Source organism: Dipodomys merriami, unplaced genomic scaffold (genome assembly GCF_024711535.1).
Source record: "Dipodomys merriami isolate MVZ:Mamm:240054 unplaced genomic scaffold, mDipMer1.0.p SCAF_384, whole genome shotgun sequence".
NCBI classification, from domain to species: Eukaryota; Metazoa; Chordata; class Mammalia; order Rodentia; family Heteromyidae; genus Dipodomys; species Dipodomys merriami.
In genome coordinates, this window is record NW_027205426.1 from 379444 (window position 1) to 398077 (window position 18634).

At 44.0% G+C, this 18634-nt stretch overlaps 1 protein-coding gene across 2 annotated transcripts in view; it reads right to left on the bottom strand.

The window, feature by feature from the left end:
• Positions 1-18634, bottom strand: part of LOC138805063 (low-density lipoprotein receptor-related protein 6) — an 86646-nt gene that overhangs the window by 27883 nt on the left and 40129 nt on the right. For both annotated transcript variants that reach the window (XM_069989619.1, XM_069989618.1), the window contains exons 9-16: positions 18041-18330; positions 15381-15607; positions 12979-13163; positions 12180-12506; positions 9025-9227; positions 6667-6878; positions 4978-5168; positions 2293-2502 (exon numbers count right to left, since the gene is read on the bottom strand). In XM_069989619.1, the coding sequence (XP_069845720.1) occupies positions 2293-2502; positions 4978-5168; positions 6667-6878; positions 9025-9227; positions 12180-12506; positions 12979-13163; positions 15381-15607; positions 18041-18330 (1845 nt within the window). The remainder of the gene's footprint in view (positions 1-2292; positions 2503-4977; positions 5169-6666; positions 6879-9024; positions 9228-12179; positions 12507-12978; positions 13164-15380; positions 15608-18040; positions 18331-18634) is intronic.

The window sequence follows — 18634 nt, forward strand, 5'->3', positions numbered from 1 at the left end:
AGAAAACCCAACTTTAGTTCAACACAATATAGTTCCTTACTCTGTCCCCATACAGACCATAAGAAAATATCTATGTTTGATCTATTATTGCACACATGCATGCACGTGCACTGTCATCAGCATCCTACCAGAGTCACACTACGGTGCCTAGGCTGGTCCCACACCCTAAGGCTCAAGTGATCCTCCTGCTTCAGCCTCCTGTGTGCTGGGCTAGGGGCATAGGCAACACCATGCTCAGGTCTGTCCTTTAAAGCATTAGCAGGTATCTTAAGCAAGTTAATGCAAAATATTTTAATCATGCTCAAAAATATTTTAACACCATAGGCTCATGTTAATGATGTAAATAAAATAAGTTGATGAACAGAACTAGGAAAAAGACAGGGAGACAGCTAAGACCTAGATATTAGTCTATTTACACAGTAAGGACTCTCCAAGATTTGAACTCAAAAACTTTGTAGAAGTCTAATCTCCTACAAAGCCTATTCCACTGAAAAGTATATTTTAATGAGGAATCCATGGAAAATAAAACTTACCTGAAGAAAAAAATTTAAGGTTACTGGGAACTGAACCATTCAGAAGGAAACAAAGTTGCAAAAAGTAATGTGCAACATTACTATTATTATTTCATTGAATTTGGGCTAAGTTAAAAAAACCATTTGACAAAGTCTGTTTCACAAATTGAATGTTTATCTGATTCTGCATTGCTGTGTTGACTGGTTTGAATCCAAAGATAACACTATTGGATTAGAAGACACAAGCTGCAGCAGTGTTTCTCAACCCTTTAATTTCATGATACTTTTCATTTTTTTAAAAAATCCTTTTTTTTTGGTCAGTCATGGGGCGCTGTCCCTGAACTCTTTACCTCAAGGCTGGTGCTCTACCACTTGAGCCATAGTGCCACTTCTGATTTTTCTGGTGGTTAATTAGAGTCTTACAGGTGTTACTGCCCACGATGGCTTTGAACCATGATCCTCAGATCTCCTGAGTAGCTAGGATGTCAGGCGTGAGCCACTAACTCCCAGCCCTTATTACTACAAATTTAACAAAGTTTTCCCAAGCACAAGCATCCACAAGTCAGGTAACTTAGGTAGGTACCATGTTATTATCTAATTTATATTAAATATCCAGCCTCAGTTATTATATGTTATGAAATAACAAACTCCAACTTTGTAATCCCAAATGCCGCTGACTTAATTCATGGACTGTGGCAACGATGGACAAGTGAGCTGGACGCAGTGCCCCTCTGGCTCCTGTATCTCCCTTTCACAGACGTGGATTCCACAAGCAAGCACTGAGCTGGCAAGGCAAGGGCTGGAATAGTCTCCTAGTTCTCCATTAACATTAGCCCTGCTGACACTAACAAGGCTTATAGAAGTGAGTGTGGTTGGGTCTACAAATTAGATACAAGTATTAACAAGAAATTAAGCCAAGAAGATCAAGCATTTTCAAAAGTGTTATATATATGTGTGTGTGTGTGTGTGTGTGTGTGTGTGTGTGTGTGTGTGTGTGTGTGTGTGTGTGTGTGTGTGTGTGTGTGTGTGTGTGTGTGTGTGTGTGTGTGTGTGTGTGTGTGTGTGTGTGTGTGTGTGTGTCTACTTATCTAAGTTTGAAACTGAAAATTTTATCTAAGGGAAAGAATAAGGACTTTCTGACTCAATTCTTCCCTCATGTGTAAACATTAATTTTTAGTTTGTTTTGCTTTTGTTTAAGGTTATAGTTAACCCATGACAAATATACTCATCATGGCATAGAATGTCATTTTTCCTTTTGTTTAAACTCTAGGGACATAAAGGAAAAGAGAAAGACCAGTGTCTTGGAGAAGACAGGGAAAAAGCGTCACTTTCCCTAGCTGAGTAGTTTGACTCTTGTAGTGCTGGGAGCAGAACTACTGATGAACTACACCCTCACACCAACAATTTTTAAATCAAAAAGGCCACACCTTCCCTCATACTGAGTTTTTTAGGTTGTGTGCACCAGTCCTGGGGCTTTGTTCACCTAGTAACTCTACCCCTTGAGTCACAGATCTCACAAACTTTCCTGCCCAGGCTGGTTTCACACCATAATCTTCATATCACAGCCTCCTGCATAGCTAGGATTACAGGCATGAGCCACTGGTACCCCAGCTCCCTCATGCCTGTTTTAAGGGGAGATGCTTAACTAGATAGAAAAAGCTCTAAAGTTCAAAACAATGACAAAACTGATAGCATATCAGTAATACCCCCAAGACAGAAAGAGAGAGGAAACCACAGACTCAAGCGCAGAGGTGCCGGGAGTGTGGTCCGTGGCACTTACTGTACTCCTGAAGGTTCAGCTCCTTCACGGCGTGAATGGCGCTGAGCTGGGCAATCCGAGCCTGGACCTTGGTCCTGCCCTCCCGACCGGTCATGTCAATTTTTTCAATCATTTGCTGCTGCTTATCGATCCAATAGAGCCAGTTTTCAAACACGGTCAGTCCCACAGGCTGCAAGATATTGGAGTCTTCTAACACTATCCTGTTGGCACCTTGGAAAGGAGAGCATTCGACAGCCATCACTCACTGTTGCCCTTCCACCCAGGGCCCACCACCCTTGCTATGATTGGCAGGCCCCACCACCTTTCCCACCACCATTCAGCCCCGGAAGACCAGCTTTGTTCTGCAGAAATGAAAGTACACGTTCTTTATCTCAACACTTAGTACTCAGAAAACAGAATAAACCAGACATTCAAGTGTGACCAAGAGTGAACAGATGCCCATACACAGCAAATACTCAAGCTCACGGAGTGAGGGAGTCACTAAGTGTTATGAGAATTCCTGCATAAAGCAGATGAAAGCGCTCTCCAGATGAAGCAGCAGGGAACACCACCTGGACCCCATTGCCGCAAGCCTGTGAGCTGTCCAAGGAGAACAAGTTCACCCTCACCCCGCCTGGCTTCACAGAACACAGAGCAATCTACGGAACTGTAGGTCTTTAGTCAGGAATGATGTCTGCCAAACACACTCAGAGCTATGCAGTCTCCTGACAGGCAGCCTGTTCTACTGCTGAACGGGTAAGGTCCTTCACACCCCTGCACTTTACTCACAGATTCCTTTCCCTCATTCAAAAAGAAAATGAGCTGCTTATTCCCTCCCTAACTTCCTAACAGTCTCTGAATACTTCAGAACATTTCCAGGATTTCTAAATAAATCAAAGATATTAGCTTACAGTTTAGGAATTCAAGGAGCATTCCAAAGCAGGTCTAATGCTGCTTTAATAAACAGGGAAACTATTCCACAGACTCAGTCCCTGTCCATGAGAGATGAAGAACAAGTACAGGAGTGCTCCCTTCTAACTACTGAAATGCCCTTGGTGAAAACACAGGTCCAGTACAACCCCAGACGACAAAGCAGCGGGAGGGACGGAGTATCTGCAGGTTGGACAACACAGTAACCCATGGAACACTAGGCCAGAGCTGCTCAGGTCCCCTGAGGTCAGGGAGCACCAAGCACCTGAGGGTGGGTCAGAAGGAGCGAGCAGTCGCAGAGGCAGTGTGTCACCGACATGGCTGCTCCATGTCCTCCCTGCCCCAGGCCTGAGCCCATCAGGCAAAGTGAAGGCAGGAAGGTGTCAGTGGGAATTACTTAAAAGTCCCACCTTCTACATAACTCCCCATACCACTCAAGACCTCCAGCTAACCCACATCTGTCCTAATATAAGGGTGGGGTTTCTGAACAAACTGAAACAACTCTACAAAGAGAAAATCCTTGGAAGAAAAAGAAAAGGAACATCAGGGGGATGACCTTCGAGTCCCACCCAACACTGGAGAAGTCCCCTGCATCACGGTGGCTGTACCTCGGTTGCTTCAGTGCTGCATGCTACACTGCCCACTAGGGACCACCATTTTTTAATCTCTACATTTAAGTACGGAGAAAATGATACAATATTAGACAAATACTGCAACATGTGTGTGAGTGCGCATATTTGTATTTAGACCTGAACCTAAATCTAGATCAAGATCTATTATTATTATATAGAATGCCACTACTAGTTTTAGGTCACAGAAAAACATTCAGACATGTCATGTATGTATCCTTATGCAGATGTAACTCTTAGTTTTAAAAATCATCCTCCTACATCTAATTCTCTTGAATAGTGCTGGTATTCTGCACACTGATAATAGACTATTACTTCACAAAGTACATTTATAGCTTCACAACTATCTACCTTGTACCCATGTTACTGTTTCTAAGACAGCCACCAAATCAAAGAAATGCCTGTTTATATTTTAGTCACTACTGGCAAACTGCCCTCTATAAACGTTTTACCAATTTCCACTTCTGCCAAAGTACATGAAAATATATCACATTCTACCATCCGGCCAGTGTAGAGTATAATTGGCTTTAATATACTTTTTGCCACTCCACCAAATACAAACAGTGCATTATTTTAAATTCATTTCCCCTGTCATACAGAGTATTTGGACATCAGAGACTAAGGAAGGGGCAACAGCTATGATTACAGGCGGAGGACTACAGAGAAATAAGCCAATGTGAATAAAACACAAGGAAGTGTAAGGGGCGTAGTGGGTTTGTGAAAGGTGAGTGAAGTACACAACCATACCATTTCCCTGTAGGTCCAGATACTTTTAAAAGACTCTTTAGGAAAAGCAGTGCTACTGGATGTCATGGTTAGGAAAGTGTCTACGGTGTGTAAACCGTGTTGTTTGTTAAGAGTGGCTATTTGTAAATGTCCAGAAGGAGTAATAATCAAGGTAGAGAATCACAAGCGAGGATTTGGGCCACATGAGTAGACTGGAAGTATGTTATTTACAGGTCTTGAAAACTGGCAAATGACTAGATGACAGAGGAAGTAATAGTGCTGACTGCTGAAGAAAAGGCTCTTCTCCAACTAACTTGTCACTGTATTTAATATAGAATAATCCAAGACAAGAAGCATACACATGGTTTTGAGGAGCTACCGCACGACCTCCATCAAGGCACGGGCAACACTTGCTGGGTACCTGAGAGATCGCTGCTTTCAATTCTCCGGAGATCTGAATCAGCCCAGAAGAGCTTGCCCAACCTGCTATCGAGAGCCAACGCCACTGGTTTACTCAAGCCACTGAAGAAGAGAACCTCCCGCTCCGTCCCATCCAAAGCAGCCCGTTCGATTTTGGGGGATCTTTCCTGAAGATTGGTAAAATACATATACCTGAAGAGATAGGAGAGAACAATGTTACCAACATGAAAAGGCCACACAGCACATTTTTAAGGAGACAGGGTAGGGATGCAGCTCTGTGGCACAGCACTTGCTTAGCATGCCGGAGACCTGGGGTCTGATGCCAGCAACACTGCCAATGAAAAAAAACAGAGAGGTAAAATAGTACTTTAAAACCTAACTTTTGGTTTTTGTTGTTCTTTTCCCTGAGACAATCTATGTAGCTCTGACTCCTCAAATGTACAATCCTCCAGCCTCAGCCCCAACCCAGAGTGTTGCAATTACAGAAGTGTAAATTTACTTTTTAACTGATACCTAAACCACAAAAAGGGTCATGTTTTGACACATGTATTCATGGCCGATCAGGTTAAACATACCTCCTCAAGCACATGTCACCAGTATGGCAAAAGCATTCAAAGTCCTTTCTTTAGCACTCCGGAACACACACTACACATTGCCACCTCTAGTCACTATACTATTCAAGTGCAGACCTGAACTCTAACTCTGTACCTACTGATCAACTTTTTGTAAAAAGGCTACAGAGGGCCAGGCATGGTGCCTGAAACCTGTATTCTAACTACCCAGGAGACATAGATCAGGAAGATAAGGGTTTGAGTCCACCCTGAGCAAAAAGATCCCATCCCAACTGATAAGCAGAGTGTGATGGCACACACCCCTGATGCCATCTACATAGGAAGTCATAGATAAGAGGATCATGGTCTGAGGCCAGGTGGGTCAAAGACTCAAGACCCTAAAACCTAACTGAAGCAAAAAGGGTGAGAGGAGTGGCTCAAGTGGAGGAGTGCCTGCCTCGACAAGCGTGAGGTCAAGGGATACATCCACCACTTTCAATAAAGGTAACAAAGGGTTCACACAGTCCTCGGGATGCCAAGTCTCATGGATTAACATAACAGTGCTAGACACAGGCACGACAACTTCAGAATAATGTGGCCAGAATGTCTTGAACACAAAATTTCAAGCTCTCTCTCAGCTGACAGGTGCAACAACTAAAAATAAGTCACAGGTATCTTATAGTTGTAGGTTTCAACCCTTTCCTCTAACTCCTCTGAAGTTAACTTCCTGCTGAAGTCCTTACCTAGATGTGAGAGTACTGAATGTTTATGAAGTGCAAAGCTCTGAGCTAAATGAAAGAAGAGCTGTTCCTTCTTCATAAAAGGACCTGAGGCCTACTTAAGAATACACAAGTGGCAAACAGCTAAGCCTAAGGGTGACTGGGAAGAACGATGCCGGGCTAGTGAGGCACACACAGAGCCCACATGGCAAGGGCAGGGGAGCAAGGAAAACATCATGGGGGATGTGGCAGCAAAACTTACTTCACGGGGGAAGAAACCTGAGGCAGGGAGAAGAGAGAACACACATGAAAGCCATGAGAGAGGACCGGGGCGGAGAACACTGAGGGGTCCCTGGCTCACAGGACACTTATAGGGACTGGCTGATGCAGACATGTCCAAATGCCGCTCCAGTAACATACCCTTTCTCTGGGTTCACCACAATGGCTCGAGGTCTGTCTTGCTCGCCCTTCAGCACCACTCCGATTGACCTCCCATCTAGCCTTGTCACAGTGATGACATTGGCAGCCTCGCAAGTCCAGTAGATATAGCGGCTGTAAATATCAATGCTGAGGTCATAGGGCTGTATTTCTAGGTTCTGACTGGAAACGGAGCTCACAACCACAGTGAAGCCCTAAGGAAAGAAACAGACACACAGGTAGCAAAGTTAGACTCCACAGTCTTGCAGTGGCTACTTCCAGTGCTTTTTTTTTTTTTTCTTTTTTTTTTTTTTTTTATTGTAAAGATACTATACAGAGGGTTACAGTTACATGAGTGAGGTAATGAGTACACTTCCACTTCCTCTTGAACATTGTTACCCCCTCCATTGTTTTCCCCCTACCATCCCCTCCCTCCCTCCCTTCCCCAAGGTTCTTTTTTTTTTTTGATTGTGATTAAGTGATTACTTAATTTCCGGAAATTCACAGTATTGTGGAATAATGATGCTCATTTAAAGTCACAAGTTCATTCTAACTTTCCTGGAGCAAATTGTCTATCACAGTCTGTAATATATAACGGTGCTCATATGTTATATACCATATATGTGATCAGCAGCATGGGGATATTTAGTAGTGGTTCAACCAGATGAGTGGGAGTTCTTTGTTTCTTAAGTCCTGTTAGTTTTGTCATATTACCTAACATTTTGGATTCATCATCCACTTATCAGGGAGACCATGTACTGTTTGTCTCTTCGTTCTTGGCTTACCTCGCTCAACATGATTCCTTCTAGCTCCATCCATTTCCCTGCAAATGCCATTATTTTGTCATTTCTAATGGCTGCATAATATTCCATTGTGTATAGATACCACAATTTTTGGATCCATTCATCTGTGGTGGGGCATCTAGGTTGTTTCCATATCCTAGCTATTGCGAACAGTGCTGCAATAAACATGGAGGTGCACGTGTCCTTGTATATTGGTTCCTGTTGTTCAGGGTAGATGCCTAGAAGTGGTATGACTGGGTCGTAAGGGAGGTCAATCTTTAGCTTTCTAAGGACCCTCCAGACTGCTTTCCAAAGTGGTTGTATGAGTGTACATTCCCACCAGCAGTGTAATAGCGTTCCTCGTTCTCCACATCCCCTCCAGCATTTGTCGTTGGCTGATTTGTGGATGTGGGACATTCTGACTGGGGTAAGGTGGTATCTCAGGGTTGTCTTTATTTGCATTTCCTTCACCACCAGGGATGATGAACATTTCCTCATGTGTTTCTTTGCCATTTTTATTTCTTCATTTGAGAAGTCCTTCTTTAGTTCCCTTGCCCATTTAGTAATTGGTTTGTTGGGTTTGGGAGGGATTAGTTTCTTGAGTTCCCTGTATATACAGGATGTTAACCCCTTGTCTGATATATTGCTGGTAAATATTTTTTCCCAATTAGTTGGTTGTCTTTCTAGCTTGGTTGCGATAGCTTTATCTACTTCCAGTGCTTTTACCTGTGAGGGATTCCCACTCCTTTTTTTCCTTTTGGCCAGTCCTGGGGCTTGAGCTCAGAGTCTGAGCACTGTCCCTGAACTTTTTTGCTTATAGCTAGCACTCTACCCCTTGAGTCACAACTCCATTTCCAGCTTTTGGGGGGTTAATTGGAGATAAGCACCTCATAAGGCTTTGCAGCCTGGGCTGGCTCTGAACCACAATCCTCTTGAGTAAGCTAGGATTACAGGTATGAGCCACCAGTAGCCAGTCATCCTGGATGTTTTTTAATTTTACTGAGATTGTTAGGTTGATTTTCGAATCTTTTAAGTAATAAACAAATAGCTATGTAACTGTTGTTTATAAAGTCCCTTCTGCATTCCTTAAAGCTAAAGGCTCACAAGAACAGGGATCAGAACAAAGGCCCACCTGACTTCAAAACTTCTAACTCTGGAAAGACCAGTGGCAGGGATGAACTCATCCACACACAAGCCCAAACCACCCCCCTACCATTTCCACCCCAACCCCATCACGCAGTTCCTCTCAAGTAAAAAGTTACCCGTTCTGGGGCTGGGAAGTTGGCTCAGTGGCAGAGCACTTGCCTCGCATGCCTGAGGCCCTGGGTTCAATTCCTCAGCACCACATAAGCAAAAAGAAAAAAGCCAGAAGGGTGCTGTGGCTCAAGTGATAGAGCGCTAGCCTTGAGCTGAAGAGCTGAGGGACAGCGCCCAGGTCCAGAGTTCAGGCCCCACGACCGGACCCCAAAAAAAAAAAAAGTCACCCGTTCTGGGTTTTCAGTTAGCATCCACAGACACACAGACACACACTGTATTAAATGAAACAACACAACAACTAGTCAGAAGATAAGAACATTACCTGGCTGCCATCTTCTTGTGCCTTTCGGATCACGTTTTGCCGCGAGTCAATCCAATAGAGCTGCTTGTCCAGCGGGTCGTAGTCTATGGCCCGGACATTGCGAAGGCTGTGGATAGGGAGGATGATGTCAGGACTCTGCTGTTCATCGATCACCATGCGGTTGATGGCGCTCTTTTGACTGAAGAGCAGGAAAGTGGTGGGAGCTTAGAAGGAAAGAGGAGACTTTGAGACAGAGTGACTAAGTCTTGCAGCACTCTTTCAAGACTGGATCCGCCTGCATGCAGTAGGTACTTCACAAAACAAACACAGCAAGGCTCAGGGCAGAACCCTTTGGCATGCCTCTGAGAATTCTCTTCAGAGTGGCACTAAAGAGCATGCCATTTGCCAACCCAGTTATAAATTCACCCCATGGCACAGCTAGCCTACTTATGTTCACCTTGCAGTGTAACACGGTAGATGTGATTTCAGTGAAGGATTTTATAAAAACATATAAAAGACCCTATTTTACCTTATGTACATATGGTGGTTGCAATCAGGAAGAAGGTAAAAATCAACTCCTAACAGATGCAGAAAATCTGGACATTGGTGCTCATAACTGTAATCCTAGCTACTCAGGAGGCTGAGCTCTGAGATCACAGTTGGAAGCCAGCCTGGACAGGAAAGTCCATGACACTCTTACCTCCAATGAACCACCAGAAAAATGGAAGTAGCTCTGTGGCTCAAGTGGTAGAGCACTAGCCTTGAGCTGAAGAGCTCAGGGACAGCGCCCAGGCCCTGAGTTCAAGCCCAAAGACTGGCACAAAAAAAAAAATCTTTCTGGGTGCCAGTTGCTCATGCCTGTAATCCTAGTCAGGAGGCTGAGACCTGAAGATCACCGTTAGAAGCCACCCCAGGCAGGGAAGTCTGTAAGACTCTTATCTCCAATAAATTACTCAAAAAAGGCTGGAAGTGGTACGGTGGCTCAAGTGGTAGAGCACTAACCTTGAGCACAAAGACTCAGGGACAGCACCCAGGCCCTGAGTTCAAGCCCCACAATGAACAAAAAGAAAAATTATTTCTGGAATTTTCCACTTAATATGAAGGTTGACTGCAGGTCACTGGAAACCACAGAAAGCAAAATAGCCAATAAGGGAAACTACTGTCTACGTCTTAAATTCCATAATTATACGCTATTTCCCTTGGTACTCCGTCATTAAATCCAGCACAATCATGTCTTTCTCGGGAACAGAAATATAAATAGCCAAGCCAGAACTCTCTGCCTTCATCAGAGCCCCACTCCTGCTGTCCCTGGGTTTTATACGTTTTACACTCAGATGCATATTGGCTCACGTCCTAAAGGAACTCACTGGCATGCACCAAGAAGCTTGGGACTTCAAGTTATTCTTAGAAATCCAGAGTGGAGCATTTAAAAAGAATCTAATGATTTGCTAGAAACCTCTATCGATTTTCTTGAAGAATTTTATTTTGACTACTATTTTCTTAGTAAAATTTTAAAAATAAAGAAGACTAATTTGTATGTTTCTGACATAATAGGCACCACTTATACATACTAAGACATACAGTGAGATAAGAAGACCCTGAAATTTTAGTTCTCAAGTTTTCCTGTCTAGGGTTCAATTAATTAAATACATAGTGGGCTCTCAATATATTTTACTGGATATTTTTTCTAAGTCAGGCTTGAAGCTTTAATGAGACTCCACAGCTGGGTAAAAATCTTTTTTTTTTTTTTAATGTATATTAAGATTAAAAGCAAGACTTGAGGCACAGTGTCCCAGGATGTCCCAGGCAAGAGGATGACTGAGCTCAGAACCAGCATCACCTATTGGTGGATGGATGGAAACAAACGTAGCTCCAAATAAATGCTTGTTTCAAATCTACTGAAGGTATTAATAACTACAAATGGCTCAGTATTTCTGAGGAAGGTAAGAGTTTATCTACGGTCAGTGCTAAACCTGACACAGTATGTCTGAATCTACACTCTCTGTCTCAAACCACTCCCTCCCACAGGTGCTGCAAAATGATGTTGGCAGCTATCTGCATATTGCCTTCTCCCAACGAAGACGTGGCCTGCAGAGGCTGGAGGGGTGCAGCGGAGGAAGCTGTCCAGTCATCTTTAGAAGGCAGCTGTGTTAAAAGGAAGGTGCTGCTCTTGGGCAAGAACGAAGTGAGCTATAAGACCAAGCCAAGCCCAGCAGGCACCACAGTGCACTTGAGCAAGGTACCAAGTGCACTGGGCATGGGCTGGAGTATGGCCCACTCTTCATTAGCCAAACCACGCAACTTCCCGATGAAACATCTCCCATGGGAGCCACCTCAGAAGACACACCTTCCCCCTACTCCCTTAATACATTAACACACTATGTTACTATGTCCGCCTTGAATATTCTCATCTCTAGATTTGTTTTTAATCATATCTACTAATTTGTCTCGTCTCTCCACTAGGACACAGGCCCTCATGTAAACATTGGTCATGTCCCATATCTCCCCAGCAACCATGTTGCTGCCTTGTTAACAGTGTTTATGTTTAATGCAAATTATTTTCTACCTTTGACCTGAAAGCTATTGTATACCCACCCTTCCCAGCTCCAAAATCTGGATTCGCCACTAGATGGGCAGATCTGCTAACAGAACTGGCATAGACTAGCACATGCGCACTGGGTTTACAGCATGTGTACTCCACTTCCCCGTCTAGTTCTGAGTTAGACATCCTCCTTTGTGTGCCCTGTCTGGCCTCATACCAAAATAAGTTGTTCTATCTGGCTTGGCCTGTGCATTTCAAAACACAGGAGATTATGTTTTGGATTTTCCTTAATGTACTATCTATGCTGCTCTTTCCTTCCTTCATTGTGACTAAGAATTATGTAAAAAAAAAAACAAAAAACAAAAAACACCAGTCATTCTTTTCTGTGACACTGTCTGGCTTGCCCTAAGGTAAAAGATTTAAATTTCTGTAGCATCAAGTTGTTATCATCAAGTAAGTGACAAAAATGAGCATCTCTCCCTTTGGTCCTCTCCTTTTAGATATTCTCCTTTTTAAACAATCGGCACTGGACTTCCACAACTTTTCACTCTGGAAAACCTGGACTGTAGCATGTAAAATGAGGCTTTTTCGTCTCATGTAACCTTAGCGGGGGCAGAGGGGACATGCAGCTCACCGCTACAAGTCCTGTTGTCAGCATTCAGGGAGTAGTGGGCAGGGCACCCACAGACGAACCCCCCAACGGGCACAGCCAGGCAGAGGTGGGAGCAGTGCCCGTTGCTGGAGGCACACTCATTCCAGCCTGCCTGCCGAGAGGAGTGGAAGACGAGGATGTCCATCACATAGTCCAAATGGCCCTGAATGATGGTGCGGTTTTGGCCACTCGTTTTATTGGCACGCTCAATGCTGCGCCGGCTCCAGTCCGTCCAGTAGATATAATCTTGGTACTGAGTTAAGCCAAAAGGATGAGGCAAGTCATCTGCTATCACTTCCCGATTGAGTCCTAATTTCAAAGTCAGTAGAGAAGCAGGGGGTGAAATGTGTGAAGACACAGTGTCTTAACAGAAAGCATTACATCTGCAACTGATTTAAAATAGAACAATTCATTTCAAAACAATTCTAATACCAGACCAGTCCTAGGAAACTATTCCTGCACTTCCCACTAGAAATCACTCTGCTGCTTCCAACTCCCATGAATGATCTGAGGCTGTATTTTCACTTCTTATCGGCCTATATGTCAGCATTTGCTCCTCCCACAAAGAGAAATACCTACAGAACCACAGTATTACAAACAAGGATGAGATTTTCTTCATAATAAATAGACATGACTTAAAGTAACTAGACTGTTGTTAGTAATAATAAGGGTACACTCTGAGAAAAGGGAAGGTGTCGCTCATGGAATCTTTTCCATGGTGAATAGCAGCCATGACTTCTGTATGAAGAGCATGCACTGTGAGCAGAGCAGCAGAGCTTACCTAGCATATTTGAAGACTCTATTAAGTTGGTGTCCAAGTCTGTCCAGTAAAGCCGTCTCTTGGCGTAATCGATGGTCAGACCATTTGCTCGACCCACGTTAGGAACCAAGGTGGTTCGCTCACCTCCATCCATGGCAGCTCTGTCTATCTTAGGCTTTCCGCCCCATTCAGTCCAGTACATAAATCTGAGGAATTAACAATGGAAACGTTCCATAAGCATTCCACTTCGATAGGCCCACACTCATGAAAAGTAACTAAAAATACATATGGTAAACCAAGCAAATGGGGAAAACAAATTGGGCTGTAATTCTTCAATTATTTTGTCACTTTCAGCTAAACCTATTTTCACACATCTTAGAAAAGGATATGAGTTAGCTCTCAGCCTTTCTAATGAATTTGTTCCATTCAAACCTAGGAACTGGACACAAACCAATTATTTCTTTATTGTGCATGAGCATTTATGAAACTATTATTTAAGATAATAGCAAAGGATCAAGTCCTGGTGCACAAATCTGAACATAGCAACTTAAATATCTAAAATACTGGACTTACTTTCAACTTGTGTAATCAAAACAAGCTGCAAGAGCATACCACATGCAAAAGCAGCAATGGCCTGAGGTTGATGTAAGAAGCAAAGCCCAAACAGTCCATGGGAACATACTGCAACACTAAGAGGTGTCTGCAAGAATGCCCTGCACTAGTAAGAGTGCACTGCACCAGTACAAGTGGTCCAAGGGAGCATAATGCACCAGTAAGAACCATCTGTGGGAATGCACTGCACCAGTAAGAGTGGTCCATGGGAGCCACTGCACCAGTAAGAACCATCCATGGGAATGCACTGCACAGGTAAGAGCAGTCCATGGGAGCACAGTGCACCAGTAAGAACCATCCGTGGGAACGCACTACACGGGTAAGAGTGGTCCAGGGGAGCCACTGCACCAGTAAGAACTGTCCGTGGGAATGCACTGCACGGGTAAGAGCGGTCCACGGGCGCACAGTGCACCAGTAAGAACCGTCCATGGGAATGCACTGCACTGGTCAAATACAATGAGTCAGCTCCCTGCTAGGTCAGCAAGGCTATGAACATTACTAGCAGGTCCCTGTGAAATATAGAACTGAGGAACCCCACACCCTGGCATTGTAGAGATGGGGAGGCTAAAGTACTAAAGAAATGGGAAGGATTTGTCCTGTGTTTCAAAGCCAATTCCATGACTTGAACCTAGTCCTTGAGCCGAATGCCTTTCAACTCAGCTCGTAAGGAGCTAGTTTCAGAGACAGAGCCAGAAACACCTCGGACAGACATTCACGTGCCACTGGGCCACTGATGGCTGGCACGGCAGCAATGTATGAACAAGCTTTCCTGAAAATGAAAGCCATTCTAGACTCTGCTTACATTGCACTTATCAGCTGACAAGCATGTGCACACAGAAGAGCAAAGAGAACAACTGTGAGAGAAGTTTTACACTTGCCAGCAGCAAGTTACACTAGAATCCTTAGTGAGAACTAAGGGCTTCTAAATTTATCTAATGAGTACTGGAGCCCTCAGTGAGAACTCCGGACTTCTAAATTTATCTGACTGGCCACTAATGCTCAGAGCAAATACTACCATAATCTCACCACAATGTCAAAGCAGAGAAGCTGTCTTTGATAGCCTTCCAACTAGATGGCTAAGTAGCTAATCATGGGGTCACTGTGGTAACTTCATGGAACCCTTTCTAAGTACAGAGGCAGCAGTATTGCTATGTTCACAATGCTGACTTCTCCTAAAAGTTTTCCTTCATAGCTCAGATGTCTTCACTGCTGTCTGAAACCTGCTGACTTCTCTAAGGACCACCCACCCAGCCTTGAAAAACAAGTCATGTAACTAACTCCATTTGCTTTCTGTGCCATCATGATAAACTTAACAGCCCAGCTTGGCTTAATGTATATTGTAAAATGGAGCTTCTCTGTGCAAGGCCCTGGCCTGGGCTCAATTCTCAACACATAAATACTGAGTTGATAAGTAGTGGAGCTTTGGGCAATGTGTAGCCATCTCCCTTTACCACCCCCAGTAGACCCAGGACAGTAACTCTACCTGTTCTGTTTCTTCCTATACCTACCTATGATATGGTTTAACTTATCAACTTGACCCAGTTAAGGGCAAAAGTGAGTAGCAAATTTGAAAAAAAAAATCTAATAATAAGCTTTTATAAAAGCTATTTAAGTTGTATGAATTCTTTTTTTCTGGAATTTTTCATGTACTCTTTCTGGATGCTGGGACCTGACACTGTGGGAAAGACTGCTGCTGTTTCTGAGCATTCACTGTTTTTGTGGGTTTACTACAACCATTTGGAGCCTAGCATGGCGTTGCGCAAGCAAGTGCAGGTTGATGACACTCAAAATGCACAAAGAAAGCCACCCACCCTTCTGCAGGGTCCAAGGCCAGAGCTCTGGGGCTATCCAGGTCTTTCCACACCAGAACCTGTCGGTGCTGCCCGTCCAACTTGGACACCTCGATTCGATTGGTCCCCGTGTCTGCCCAGTACAGGTTCTTCCCCAGCCAGTCCACCGCCATGCCTTCTGGGTAGTCCAAGCCGAACTCCACCACGTGTTCCAATGCACTGCCATTCATAAAGGCCCTGCTGATGGTCTGCAGAAGCACAAAACACAGAACAACGGCCTCACTGGTTAATGTTGGAGACAAGTGTTTAGTGGCAAAACTTTACACACCAACAAAATTCACACGCAAAGTTTTCAAGAGCAGAAAAAACATTGGTATCAATCTCTAATAAGTGCAAATGTGGGTCCACTGCCACTTTGAAAAGTTGGAACTGGGCTGGGAAGGTGGCTCAGTGGTAGAGCACTTGCCTTGCATGCTCGAGGCCCTGGGTTCGATTCCTTAGCACCACATAAGAAAAATAAGCCGGAAGTGGCGCTGTTACTCAAGTGGTAGAGTGCTAGCCTTGAGCTGAAGAGCTGAGGGACAGCGCCCAGGCCCAGAGTTCAGGCCCCACAACTGGACCCCCCCCCCCAAAAAAAAAGAAAAGTTGGAACTGCTGAAGAATCAGAATTGCTCCACTGGGTGGGAGATATGGTGGCACCTCCTATAATCCCTGTGACTCAGGAGGCAGAGATTGGGAAGACTGCAATTCAAGGCCAAGCTGCACAAAAAGTCAGACCCTATCTCTAAAAAGGTCAAGGGTCAAAACTAACAGGACTTAAGAAACAAAGAACTCCCACTCATCTGGTTGAACCACTACTAAATATCCCCATGCTGCTGATCACATATATGGTATATAACATGTGAGCACCATTATATATTACAGACTGTGATAGACAATTTGCTCCAGGAAAGTTAGAATGAACTTGTGACTTTAAATGAGCATCATTATTCCACAATACTGTGAATTTCCGGAAATTATGTAATCACTTAATCACAATCAAAAAAAAAAAAAAGAACCTCGGGGAAGGGAGGGAGGGAGCGGATGGTAGGGGGAAAACAATGGAGGGGGTAACAATGTTCAAGAGGAAGTGTACTCATTACCTCACTCATGTAACTGTAACCCTCTGTATAGTATCTTTACAATAAAAATAAAATAAAATAAAAATGTTATTCTCTTGAATGAAAAAAATAAAAATAAAAATAAAAATAAAAAGGTCACACCTGAGCCTACTTTCACCAGGGGTAGAAGTGAGAGGATATCTGAGAACAGGCTAGGCTGGAGTGTGAGACACATCAAAACAACAAACTAAAAGCAAGATCGCTGGGGCATGGCTGGAGTGGCAGAACTCTTGAAAGTGACAGGTCCTGAATACAGCTGCCAGGCCCAAGGAGTTTCATCCCTGTATCCCCATACATACCTCAACATGTATTCTAGAGAGAGGAAAACAACAAAGGGATGCTTTCACCCATAATTTGCAGTTTTTACCTCAGGCTTCTAATTTGTGTTTTAAATAATCAGGAGTCAAGTATCTTTAAGACATTTACCTGATAAAAACATAGCTAAAGTTGGACGCTGGTGGCTCATGCCTGTAAACCTAGCTACTCAGGAGTCTGAGATCTGAGGATCACAGTTTGAAGCCAGCCCAGAGAGGAAAGTCTATGAGACTCTTACCACCAATTAAGCACCACAAAAACCAAAAGTGAAAAACAAAAGACAGAGTTCAAACCCCAGAATCAAACTGTGCATGTGCATGCACGCGTGTATACGCACACACACGCGCGCACACACACACACACACACACAAAACACACTAGTTCAAGAAGTTCTCCCTTAGCCCAGCATTGGTGGCTCAAGCTGAGATCTGAGGACCAAGGTTCAAAGCCAGCCCAGGCAGGAAAGTCTATGAGATTCTTTTTATTTTATTTAATTTTTAAATTTTTTATTTTTGTCGGTCATGGGGCTTGAACTCTAGGCCTGAACACTGTCCCTCAGCTCTTCAGCTCAAAGCACGCGCTCTACCACTTGAACCAAAGCACCACTTCCAGTTTTCTGAGTGGTTTCAAAGCCAGCCCACGCTGAAAGCCAGCGTGGGCTGACTCTGAAACCGTGATCCTCAGATCTCAGCCTCCTGCCTAGGAGGATTACAGGTGTGAGCCACCAGTGCCTGGCTTTATTTTTATTGTGAAGATATTGTACAGAGGGGTAACAGTTACATGAGTAAGGTAATGAGTACATTTCTTGCTACCCCCTCCTTCGTTGTTCTCAAGTCTATAAAATTCTTATCTCCAATTAACCAGCAAAAAGCCAGAACTGGAGGTGTGGCTCAAGTGGTAAAGTGCCAGCTCTAAGTGAAAAAGCCAAGTAAGTACATAAGGCTCTGAGTTCAAGCCCTACAGTTGGCACAGGCATGTGTGCGCGCGCACGCACGCGCGCACGCACGCACGCACGCACGCACGCACGCACGCACGCACGCACGCACGCACGCACGCACACACACACACACACACACACACACACACACACACACACACACACACACACACACACACACACACACACACACACACACACACACACACACACACGGAAGCTCTCCCTTTTAGTTCCTAAGGTCATTACTCCAAAATTCCCTTACTTACCTTGAGTGATATATCAGTCCAATAAATCCGATTGTCTGTCACATCAAAATCCAAAGCAGAGGCTTCCTTGACACCAGTGAGTGGAATGGCCACATTGTTATTGTTTGTTTCCAAAGAAATTCGTCTGATATCTGCTCTCCTCGAAAACAAAAGAAAAGCCTCTGGGACAATGCAGGTCTTCATGTCACTGATGAGTTCAAAACCAATGGGGCAGGCACAGCGAAGTCCCTGAGGTCTATAGAGACAAAGATGGCTGCACCCTCCGTTTTCCTCAGCACAAGGGTTGGAACCTAAAAGATACATTTGTTGTGAAACACACAGAACAGGTTCACTGACACAACACAGTCCAATTTTAAGTCAATGCACACTTGAACAAAACCCCTTTGTACAAGTAAAGGTAACAAAAATTAAATCAAGAAATTTAAAAAAATCAGCACACATTTGGTTCACAAGGACTCATCTTGCTCTAATCGAGTTTCAATTCTAACCAAATACCAAGATCCATAGGAAGTGGAAGGATGGCAAAATACTTTCCTTTATTCCCATAAGAAGCTTTACAATAAGATGTATCACTCATCCAACAGGATGAGGGGT